At 45.3% G+C, this 12,095-nt stretch overlaps 1 protein-coding gene across 1 annotated transcript in view; it reads right to left on the minus strand.

Annotated features, from left to right (window-relative positions):
* abca2 (ATP-binding cassette, sub-family A (ABC1), member 2) overlaps positions 1 to 12,095 on the minus strand; it is a 108,408-nt gene that overhangs the window by 25,954 nt on the left and 70,359 nt on the right. The window contains exons 14-28 of the mRNA XM_042337563.1: positions 11,919 to 12,015; positions 10,426 to 10,599; positions 8,933 to 9,035; positions 8,496 to 8,610; positions 7,019 to 7,209; positions 6,623 to 6,773; positions 5,909 to 6,113; positions 4,751 to 4,915; positions 3,983 to 4,163; positions 2,832 to 3,044; positions 2,298 to 2,494; positions 1,499 to 1,681; positions 1,153 to 1,337; positions 688 to 808; positions 280 to 561 (exon numbers count right to left, since the gene is read on the minus strand). Of these exons, the coding sequence (XP_042193497.1) occupies positions 280 to 561; positions 688 to 808; positions 1,153 to 1,337; positions 1,499 to 1,681; positions 2,298 to 2,494; positions 2,832 to 3,044; positions 3,983 to 4,163; positions 4,751 to 4,915; positions 5,909 to 6,113; positions 6,623 to 6,773; positions 7,019 to 7,209; positions 8,496 to 8,610; positions 8,933 to 9,035; positions 10,426 to 10,599; positions 11,919 to 12,015 (2,563 nt within the window). The remainder of the gene's footprint in view (positions 1 to 279; positions 562 to 687; positions 809 to 1,152; positions 1,338 to 1,498; positions 1,682 to 2,297; positions 2,495 to 2,831; positions 3,045 to 3,982; positions 4,164 to 4,750; positions 4,916 to 5,908; positions 6,114 to 6,622; positions 6,774 to 7,018; positions 7,210 to 8,495; positions 8,611 to 8,932; positions 9,036 to 10,425; positions 10,600 to 11,918; positions 12,016 to 12,095) is intronic.

Consider the following 12,095-nt stretch of genomic DNA (forward strand, 5'->3'; position numbering starts at 1 on the left):
TAAAGCTCATCCAATAGATGGCGTGTCCGACGAAACACTGCCCGATTAGACTCTGTGAGTTCGAACTTGGGTCTCGCTAACAGAGCAACAGGTGTCAAAGGACTGACGTTATTGTGGTCGCTTAAAGGAAGACATAAAGACGTGCGTCATTAGATGGTATTATCACCTCACCGTTCATGTCAAATGCTACACATTTAGTTTTTTTTAGTTTCATGAAAACTGGGACTAACACCCTGCGGCTCTTAAAGGCATCCAACGCATGACAGCTTTTAAAGATACCTTGTAAACTGAGGTTGTCTGGATCGTTCAGGTTATCAAAGAGTGGTGCGTAATCTCCGTAGAATTCTGAATAGCCTGCCATCTCGTCCCCTCGGACAGAACCCACAGAAGAAGAAGAATGGACAGAGGATTGGGACTGGCTGAGCCTTGAGCAGGTGACCAAATTGCTCAGAATATCTTCCGGCTTGTTCAGATTGCCTTGTTCAGGGACCTCCTTGTGACGGCCATTTTTACTCCCGGCCTGCGGCGTCTGTAAGACCTCCTTCCCGGAATCTTTGTCGTCTTGGAGAGAGAAAAAGTCGACAATTTCACCGATAAAGATGAATCTATTCGACCGCAATTTTTTTATAGGAAAAGAAATCCCATCCCCTTCATATTTTCCTCTGTGCAACGCAAAGCATTCAATACCTATGTCGCTGTTCTCCAAAGACTGATCCTCTTCCGAAACCTTCAGAAAGACCTCCTCCAGCGTAGTGTCCATCAGACCAAAGCTGGTCAGGTTCAGATCCTCCAGGTTGAAATCCAGGGCCTGGCAAAACAAAACATTGACTTCAGTGCACTCAATCTCGGAGTCCTGTGGCTCAGTGGTTAGAGCACTCGCCTCGCAAGCGAGAGACCTGGTTTCATTTCCCAGCAGGGCGAAACTTTGGGCAAGTTTCCTTACTCCACACGTCTCTGACGTTTCGAAGACGTGATAAGGCGCTTTATCAAATGCAAGGATTATTATTATTATTATTATTGTTGTTGTAGGTAGCTTGACTGACTAAGCCCTGAAAAGGGCAGCTTGATGGTTCACCCAGCCGGAATTTCTTCCCACACGCGCACACACAAACACACTCACACGTACGTTTGATGTATTGCTGAAAGCATTACCTGGAAAAGCCTCTCAAAGCATCCTTTTTTCGCTGCCTCGGACGGCAGGATGTAGGATATCTCTGTGTTGGTGTCCGAGATCAGCATGGTCGATGCTACGTACTTTCTGATGAACTGGCTGACCTTTGGCTCCGAGCAGCAGCCAACTAAACAGTGCGACAGAGGGCTGAGATTCTGGCCTGACTCTGAAAGATACAGCAGAGAGGAGGGAAATAAAACAGCAACAGCAAGACTGCATTTGTATAGCGCTTTTAAAGTCAGGAGGACGTCCCAAGGTCACAAAACACTTCTGAGCTATCACCACAGACACACTGTTGATGTCTGAGTGTCGGGTTTGAGGACTCACCTGTGCTGTTTTGAGCGTCAGACTGTTTCTTCACGACTGTGAGTTTGTAACCGTCCCCGTAGGTACTCTTGAGGAACAACGGCGATCCGCAGCACTTCAGCTTTCCGTGGGAGATTATCGCAATGCGGTCGCCAAGGAGGTCTGCCTCATCCATGTGATGAGTGGACAGAAGGATGGTTCGACCTGAAATAATCAGAGAGAATCACGTTCAGAAGCGTTAAGGAAAGCGGCTTTTGAGAGAGAAAAAAAAATCTTCACAGCCCTCTGTAGGAAGAAGCACTTCCAGACCTCAGCTCTGAATGCCTTATACCCAAATAGCTGCATATTATTTTCAATACAACACAAATTTACATTTACATACGGCCTTTCATGTCGAGAGGACGTACCAAGGTGCTCAACAATCCTGGCGCAATCCTTCCACCAGAGATGGGGGTGGAAGATGATAATTTATAATGATAATAATAATAATATCCTTGCAATTGATACATCTCCCTATCACATCTTCGAGACATCTCAAAGCGCTTCACAGAAGAATCCATAAAATTAATTGACTGTATGTTTTGTGGGCAAAACACGGCAGCCAATTGCGCACAGCAGCGTCCCACAAACAGTCGGGGATTGACATGACTAATTTTTCTTTCCTTTTTTGAAGGAATTATTACCCCCTGGAAAAGCGATCCACCAATCGACTTAACAACCGGGCTCCTGCTTACTGCGAGGGAAACAGAGGCACGTGGTGTAAGGAAACTTGCTCTAACCACTGGACTCCACATTATCACAACGCTACATGATGACCCACCTTGCTTGTACTTCAGAATCAAATCCCATATAGCTCGCCGGGCGTAGGGGTCAACTCCAGCTGTAGGTTCGTCCAATATGACTGCTTTGGATCCTCCAACAAAGGCAATGGCAACTGACAGTTTGCGCTTCATGCCACCCGACAGAGTCTGTACCAGGGAATGACGCTTATTGGAGAGCTCCAAATCTTCAATCATTCTGGATGGGGAGGGGGGGAGGGGAGGAAAAAAAGGAAATGCAAATGCACTAAAGAACTATGTAAAATGTAGGTTAAGGCGTCGTTTGATTAAATTTAATGATTTTGTCTTATTTTTTTTTTACAAAGTTACTTCACAAGTATCTTTCGGGATTTTATTTTTCTCTCAACAAGTAGCTTGGTTCCATGCAGCAATATTCCCTGGGAAATGGTGTGGTGAGTGAGGATGGAACCAAGGTTTAAATTCAACTGATCTACAGGCTGGAATAAGGCAGTCCGTCAACTAGCTCAAGCTCGAACTCTCAAGGAGACGTGGTGGTCTCTGCAGGGTGTCCTTACTTGTGCATTTCTTTGCGGATCTCGTCCTCCGCCATCCCCTTCAAACGTGAGTAAAACCAGAGATGCTCTTCCACGGTCAGATTGTCAAACAGCACGTTGTGCTGAGGACACATCCCGAGGTTCTTCCGGATTTCGTCCATCTCTGTGCGAATATCGTGCCCGTAAATCGTAGCCGATCCAGCCGAGGGCGGGAACAAACCAGTCAGGATAGACCTGGAAAACGAAGAGGCAGACTGAGCTCAGTCACAAATCAGAATTAATCTAGTTGAATAAATAGCGGATATCAGATCAGTTAAACCATTTGCCTAACCAGGCCATGAAACTGATGGGATATTGGCAGACATGCTGAGATGCCAATGGCTTAATATTAATATTTAATTAATATTTACGCTTTCGCTTTTAATAAATACGTATTGTCCTACACTCGGTCAACAGATGTTAACCAATGGCACGGTCAGAGACAGGTGATGTTACAATGATTCTGACGGCATGGAGAGTGATGGCAAGTAAAGTATCTTTGGAAGACTACAGAGCATGGTGGCTGAAGGTGGCGTCACCCACATTGGCGCTGTGCAGGAGTGCAATGAAGAACTCCTTTTCCTGTAGGGAAAAGCCTGGCACTGGCGCGATCAGGGAAAAGGCATGTGGGGAAATCAGCAGGACAAAATGTAGTTCAGCCACCACATAGTGTGCTCTAGTGCGCAATGCCAATACAGTTAGTTACTGGCAACCGCACCCAATAGTATTAATCGTAATAATCCTTGCGTTTGATAGAGCGCTTTATCACGTCTTCGAGACGTCTCAAAGCGCTTCACAGAATATACTGTAAAGCGAGTTGACCGCACACTTCGTGGGGAAAACGTGTTAGCCAACTGCGTGCAGCAGTGTCCCAGAAACAGTCGTGGGATCGAAGTGACCAATTTATTATTATTATTATGTTTTTGAAGGAATTATTACGCCCGGAAAAGCCGTCTGCCAATCGGCTAACAACAACTGATAAGTTGCCCTCCGCCTTTCAGTTACAAGCAGTGAAAGGATTGCAGCAAGGCAGAGGTGTGGGCCGAAAGGCCCGGCCTTCGCGGGGAGTCTGACTTCGTCGCGAAAAACGAGGAAACGGGAGAACAAAAGAACCAAACCGGCCTCGCGCTCACATTGTGGTGGTTTTGCCGGCCCCATTGTGTCCCAGGAACGACACCACCTGGTTCTCGTGCAGGTTGAGGCTGAGCTTGTTCAGAGCCAGCTTCTTGCCGAGCTTGTAAACCTTGGTGAGCTTGTCGATGCAGACGACGAGAGGCAAGTGGCTTGGCTCGTCCTCGATCCCACGGGTCTCTTCTGCGAGGAGATCACACAGACAAACAGAATGCCAGGTTACTTGGCACGGGTCTGACGCACACAGACCCCGTCGCCTTCCAAGTGATCGATTAGCGCGAGGCAAACACGATCGCCGGATCACGGTCGTTAGTCACTGCGATTGAGCTGCCACACGCATAAAGACTTTGAGCACACGGGACATCATTATCTGCCGCAGCAACCTCTGACAGCTTAAAAACAAGGGGAGAGAGGGGTGGGGGAAAACACTGGATATGGTATCAGATCAGCCTGGCTGGTCAATTCCACTGCGGTTCTTGAGTTGGCCATTAGGAAGCGTGCAAGGGCAGCCTGGGGAAACGCGTGCTGTCGGGGAAACCTCCAGGTTTAAAGGTCACATTTGCCACAATAGCAGGCATCAGCCAAGAGAACCCTTCACACTTTCCTGCGTCAGAAAGTGAAACAATATTCAAAAGGGCAACAGCAGTTTGCATTTATAACGCACCCCTAACAGAGCAGCGTCCCATAAGGTTCCCCTGAGTGAGGGTATTCACAAGTGCCAGGTGCCCCGGGCAAATTGAAATGAAGTAGGGGAGGTACGATTTCCTTACCCAATCTTCTGTTTTCCATGGCACAGGCCTGGTCATCCTCCATAATGCTGAGCCGGCTTGTCCTGCACCAAGGCCAAGACCATTCCCAGGTTTCTATCCGGCCATTCCCCAGCCAGTAGGATTTCTGGAATGGGAAGTACCACGGTCTGGGAAGTCCATACATCCCTGGGAGTGAAAGAAATAAAGAACAACAGGGCTGTAGTCACGATCCAGAGATGTCTCCAAATGATGATAATACAGTAATAATAATCCTCGCATTTGATACAAAACCTTAGCGCGTCTTCGAGACGTCTCAGAGCACTTCGCAGAACATAAGGTAAAGCGAATCGACTGTGTGTTTTGTGGGCGATGAAGGGACGAACTTGGAAGACTGCAAAACTTCACGTTTCCTATTTCTTTTTGTTTGCCTCAACATAAATCAGCTCAACTTCTCACAACGCTGAGGAGCCACTTGCATGTGTTCCAATACATCCACTCTACACACAACGGCCTTGTTTGCTCATGATCAGTTGTTGATTCCCCTCTAAATAAAGGGCACCTCAGAGAAGAACAATATTGACGATCTCCAGCATTAGGAGCGATGAGCTATGAGCCACGATTAGATTAACCAGGGCTCTTCAGCCTTGAAAAGTCTCATAAGGGCCCTTATAGAGGTGTATGATAGTTTAAATGGGATTAAACAAAGTAAATACAGAACAACACTTGCCAACAAAACAAGAGGGTGCAGTTTGCAAAGCGTAGTTTCAAGATGAGACACCATTTGACTGGGTCTGCAGTGATCAACCTCGCAAGGTTTCTCAGTGAATCTTCAGTAATGGCATAACAAACTTATATTATTGCTTTGTGATTCCTTATCAGAGCCCCTGCATCCACACAACGAAAGCCGGTCAGCACAAAACCAGACGCTACTGTAAACACCGAGATGTGGCTGGAAGCGATTTCGAGGTCTTTACTTTAATCGTATAATTGACAGAACCTGCCTACAAATCATTATCCATCCCCCCAAAAAGTAGAGATGAAAATCCAGTGGTTTAAAAGGTTCCCAAGTGGAATTTGTCCAGTTTGTAATGGCAAAGTGAACCTCTGGAAATTAGAGTGAACATGTAGAGGTGGATGTGAAATGCCATTAGCATGAAACAAAGTGCTGAACGGCGTTACCTGGATGGACAGCCTCGATATACCATGTCAGCACGCCGTAGACGGAGGCATCAACTATAAGCATGACCATGGAGAGGAGGAGGTTGAAATCATCTCCTTCGACGGGCGATTGGTTCAAGGTGTGCCATTGTATCCCCACCCCTGATACTTCGTAGAGAGCAAAGTACTTGGAGCCCAAGCCAAAAGCGGTCGTCGACATGAGGGACTGCAACAACAGACACATTGCACTTACCGCACAAAGGACAAGGATAATTAGCTTAACAAGCGCTCTCGTCACAACACCACAGTGTACTCAGAATAGTCTGCGCGGAAAGCTGTTATTTGCAGCGTTATCATGTCAGCTTTGGCTGAGAGTCAGTGACTCGAGAGTCTGCTATGCCTGGCTGGAAGGGTTGCTAAACACGAACACACAACAACTTGTGTGTTTACGTTTAGCACACCATTGGACTTCCCACTTCACAGCCTCTTCCATATCCCACTGGGGTTTCAGGATCGGTCTCAGTGGCAAACCCCCCGCCACCCCCCCACCCCAACTTCTCTCCCCGATAAATTCGGCGCCTAAGTTTTTAAATCCATCGAAAGCTGACACTGTGCTGACCGTCTCGAAGTCTGACTCTCGCTCGTTCATTGCAGGACAGAGTTCTTGCAACGCACCTACACTGCGCACAAAATCATCAAATCGCGCGTGGTATTAAACACAATCGAACAGCGTACCGCAATGCACTTCTCAAACGCCGTGATCCTGTCATGAGCCACTTCCTCGCGGATAGCCACATACATGTAGGGAACGTAGCTGAGGAAATAGATAATCCCACCGCAGGCGGAGGCCAATTTTGCTTTGGAGTAGACCACAGAGATCAGGAAACTGCAACAGGTCAATAAAACAGCAGTAAGAACCGGCTTTCGCTTTATTTCAGATTCATTTTGAAAACGCTGAACGTCACTCAGTCGTGCTAATAATCATCCTCGCTTCCTTTCACGTCAGCAAGACATCTCAAAGCGTTTCGTAGGATTGATTTATTGTGAAATGCTGTGACTATTTGTAGGTGAACGCGGCAGCCCAATTTGTGCACAACAGTGTCCCACAAACAGCCATGAACCATTACTCACCAGAACATGATGGTTGCTATGGCGTAGATTGTAAGGAAAAGCCAGATGATAAAGGGATCGCTGTGCATCAGGACTTTGCCATACTTCAGGATAGCCGTCAGTGCAGTGACTGAGATCGAGAGCTGAACAAATCCCGTGATAAACCAGGCTACCCAATGGACAGCGTTGTTCAAACCCATCATCTTCATCACCTGGTGGAGAATAACAATAATATTAATTTGCAATTACTTAGCGGCATTCAAGTAAAAAAAAAACTCATAGCATGGTGGTTAGGTTGTATACTTTGTGCAGGATTCACTTGGATATCAACCCCTTCATCACAGCTGGTTTACCTGTCTATTTCAAGTCCGATTCAGGAACTCAATCTGAATGACTGTCCATCTCCGATTCTTTGAGCCAATGTTGCTATGTCAATGTCAACACGTAATCACTCTTCGCCTTCCAAAGAGAGTTTAAACTTACAAAGAAAATGCTAATATTCGCTGCCACAGACATTCCTTGTGAATGAACGTCTATATAATAATAATAATAATCCTTGCATTTGATATAGCGCTTTTCACGTCGGAAGGACGTCCCAAAGCGCTTCACAGAACACACTGTAAAGTGAATTGACTGTAAATTTGTGGGCGAACGCGGCAGCCAATTGCGCACAGCAATGTCCCAGAAACAGTCGTAGATTGAAAATGCCAATTTTATTATTGTTTTTTTTGGTTTTGGAGGGATTATTATTAGGCTCTGTGTGGAGTAAGGAAACTTGCCCAAGGTTTCGCCCTCTGCCTGGAATTGAACTCAAGTCTCTCGCTTGCAAAGCGAGTGCTCTAACCACTGAGCTACAGGACTCCATATATATATGTGTGTGAAGATGAGATAATGGGTTTGGGTTATTCACTTTGAATTCAGTTCAACTCATGCAAAATTGATACAAAAAAAATTGGAGTTTGAGGACAAAAGTCATTGGGAGATCATTTTAAGTAATGAACTCAGCATGAATCACATTCTAATTAGATTCTCAATCACCAAAGGCTTCAGAAGGGTTCAAAGGACTTGTCAAAGATTTACAAAGACTTGCTTAAGTCACACATTTTCATCCCAATTGGGATGTGATCTTATAATACATTGCTGTGGACGACCATCTGTTGCTAAAGCAAATGAACGATCAAGCGAGGAAAGCAGGAACATTTTTCACGGGGCTTGCGATGACCAGTGAAGGATTCCTCTCAATGTGAAGCGGCCACCAACATAGCTGAAGCACTACACAGCTGCACGCTGAGCATGCTTGCCTTGCCTTGTTTGGAGCACATTTGGGATGCTGCCATCAATTTGGCGCAGTCCCTCTGCCACCCATGTACTGAAGCCAACGTGACATTGTCACGCTTGTACAAAGATAGCACGTCACACACCGCAACGAGGGATTCAGTATTCTTTAAGTAATTGGGAACATTTGCCCACACCCATCCCAACCCTCACTGCGCCTCACCTCCTTCAGCCTATGTTCCTTTTCTGCGACGATGTGCTGAATCATCATAGCCACCGAGTAAACCCAAGATATGACCATACACAGCGGCATCATGTGCTCGATCACAAACAGGAAGCTGGGAAACAGAGAGGGGCGGGGAGGTCATTTCCTCATGAAACTAATCATTTGCAAAACTACACAATTTCACCCAGAAGAGACGATTCAAACAAATCAATGCTGAACGGGGCGTTACAGTTAAGGCAGCTTCAGGAAAGCATGTGGTCCCAGAAGGTTCCTCAGGCCAGACTTTTTTGGTCTCCTGCCTGACCGAGATCAGCATCAAGGTAGAAAGACAGTGAAAGAGACCAAAACATGGGCATGGTTTCAAGACAAAGTTTTGGACCAAGACTTGGCTTCTTCCAAGCCTGCGCTATTGCTATAGCTTGAGCAATACTCACTCATCCCTAGTGTAGCAGGGATAGGGAAACATCTGGACATAATTCCCAGGCTCCACCACATCATGACCCACAAATGTGTTGATAATGGCCCGTTCCATCATATCTGAAGCGAGGAGAGAGAGAAAAGTGAGAAAGAAAAATCTCACAGTACATTACATTTGAAGGAAGGTCATGAATCCCATTACTGTGAGTTAATATAGCTTGAGTAAAAAGAATTGAAGGTGATAGGGCTAAGTAATAGGCACTCGTGATCAAATAAACGGGGGCAGAGATGGCATTTCTGTGAAAGAAGCAATAAAAGCAATTTTGATGTAATTTTCAGTAAAATTAATATTTTAAATCGCCAAATTAGACGATCCCTTATCCTGCATTCATTCATAGTACTTCATTCTCAGCATCAGAGCAAGGTGGAGCAGGAAGTCCAACTTAGATTTCCTGCTCTGCATTGAGCTGGGGGTCAGTCAGAACTGAAGCAAGCTATTGGGATTCTCCCATTGCAATAGAATTGGGTGTTTAATTGCTGTTAAATGAGCAAAACCTTCCTGAAAGCTTTTGAGTTATTTACACCCAACAATGTTGAGCAAGAGTTCCACTTTCAACTGGAAGTTAGCCCGGTTTTTTGTACTTGCCAGCACCAATCAGGTGGTAGAAAGGCATCATTAATCACACAGCTGGCAAGGAAGCAACATTCAGATGACAACCAGTGGAACATTTTCATGATGGATCAGGATTCCTCGTGAGCAGAACACAAACGCACGCTCACATCAATAAGCCCACCAAGAGCGAATCACCAAAAGCATTGCTTCATATTGTGACAGCAGTGCTTTAAACTGACACGATGCAACAGAAAAACACACAAAAGTTACTATGGTGCGCTGCACAAATCCTTTTTCTGTCTGTGTGACTTCCGCAGATTCAGTCGATGATCTAGTTTTGTGAGCCAACCACCATTATTTCCCCATAAGGAAACCCTCTTTATAATAGCAATACTTTAATTCAACATGTGTCTCAAAATGACATGTGTCTCAAAATACTTCACAGGAATTCCCGTAAAATGTAACGACTGCGTATTTGTAGGCGATCACAGCAGGCACTTTGGGCACAGCCTTCCCTTCTCTTCCCTCCCTCGTAAATGATGCTCAGTATCATATATGTGTGGTGACTCTCTTAGAATTCAATCTAGAGAGCCAAGTTGCATTACTATGCGTCAGTGACAGCAGTGGTCTGCAATCTGAAAGCTTAGCAAGCCAGTTGGATTATCTCAGTAATAATCTCCCTTTTTAATCAGCCTTATCATCCTCATTGAACAAATCTAATTTGGTACAGGATTTAATTACATTGAGAATGAACACCGCTTAAAACATGCATCCTTTCCAACAGGGTTTTAATCAACCAATTAGAATCATTAAATATTAAATGGTAAAAATGAGGAGAGCAGCAAATTGTTAAGGCGATACACTCGGCTTTACTGTATAAAATCCTCGTGTACCAACCTTGTATCCAGACAAAGCCGTACAGGAAATAGAATCGACCGCCAGTGTTGGGACCTGGTCTCCAGTACGCCCTCCGGATTTCATTGGTTTTCTCAGTGAAGCTGGAGTTCTGACGAATCTTGAGCATGACGTGAGGAGGCAAGGTGCCGTCCTCTTTTGTCTGAAATATCACGCCTAGCGGAAGCGAGGGTGGGTGGGGGCAGGGGCGAAGGAAAAGTTAAATAGAGTTGTTACAGTCTGGAATGCACTGCCTGAAAGGTTGGTGGAAGCAGGTTCAATGACAACTTTCGAAAGGGAATTAGACAGGTACTTGAAAAGGAAAAATGTGCAGGGGTATGTGGAAAGAGCGGAGCCGCTTGGGTAGCTCTTCCAAAGAGCTGGCACAGGCACGATGGGCCGAATGGCCTCCTTTTGTGCTGCAATATTCTATGATTCTATGTTCCCTTTTATGTTACCCGCTAATCTTTTCTCATACGCTTAACAGTGGCGGAGACTGACTCCGAGACTGGGAGAGAGGGGAAGTGACTGTAGGTCCGATCTGAAGATGGGGAAGGGGGGAGCAAGGTGGAGGGATTGTGGAAGAGAACGCCGGGTTCTTTTGAACAGGGAGCAGTAGGCAGTCTGGCAAAGTTAGATGCTACACATCATGGAGAGGAGAACAGAGACCACAAGTAAAATACACACAACATATAATTACATCTGTAACAAAATAAAAGTTTTTCATTCTCTGTAAAACCCCGTGCAGTTTGCTGGAAGAGTAATTTAATGATTTCAACAACAGATGTGTATGGTATAGATCTGTGAGTGAGTCAAGCTGTTTGAAATGGAGCCATTGACATTCACAACAATTGCTGATTCGGCGCTGGCTCTCAGTTCAATCAATCTGAATTGTTAACTGTCTCTCACTGGGGTAATTATAAGTGGAGGTGTTTGAAATGCCTATTTCGTTTGGATCCATTTTCTCCAACTCGGATAGCTCGAGGCAATGCAGAAATTGTACAGTTGCAACCTGTGGTTTCATATATTTAGCGGATTGGACGGCAAAAAAAAAACAACAATCCACAGGTACTCAAGCGAGGTGAATTTCAGAATTCTTTCATCCAGGCGCATCTAAGTAGATTATCAGATTGGTTTTGATGAAGAAGGCCCTTCAGCCCATCTGAGGACATAGGGAATGGGAAATGATGGGTGTTTGCCTACAAAATTGAGTACAGTCAAATGTGTCTTCAACAGCTGTTCAGAGGAAGTAGCCACCATGTGAGTGAGGGTGGCCTGGGAGTAAGGGTCCATTGGTGTGCGAATCAGACTGTTTCAGGATGGTTGTTAACGGGGGGTGGTTGCTGAATGCAGGTGGTTGCTTGACTACATTTGGTTTGTTTTGACTAATTATTTTAGGAGCAACTTTTCATCCATACCACTTTTTTTTTTAAAAAAGAAAAACTTTCCCGATCCTAATTTTCAATACAAACTATATTGAAGTGCGAGTTACTCACTGGCAAAGACTGTGACATTGTCATGGTATGCTTGGTTCAAGGTATAGTTCACGATGCTCTCTTCATTTGGGAATCCTTTGAAGATGTCCACACTGACCTGGGAGGGGGGGGAAAAAAAAATCGAATCGACTTACTGGAAATAAGTGGCATGAATTATCATGGACATTCAAAACAATT

This window comes from Callorhinchus milii, unplaced genomic scaffold (genome assembly GCF_018977255.1).
Source record: "Callorhinchus milii isolate IMCB2004 unplaced genomic scaffold, IMCB_Cmil_1.0 Scaffold8, whole genome shotgun sequence".
NCBI classification, from domain to species: domain Eukaryota; kingdom Metazoa; phylum Chordata; class Chondrichthyes; order Chimaeriformes; family Callorhinchidae; genus Callorhinchus; species Callorhinchus milii.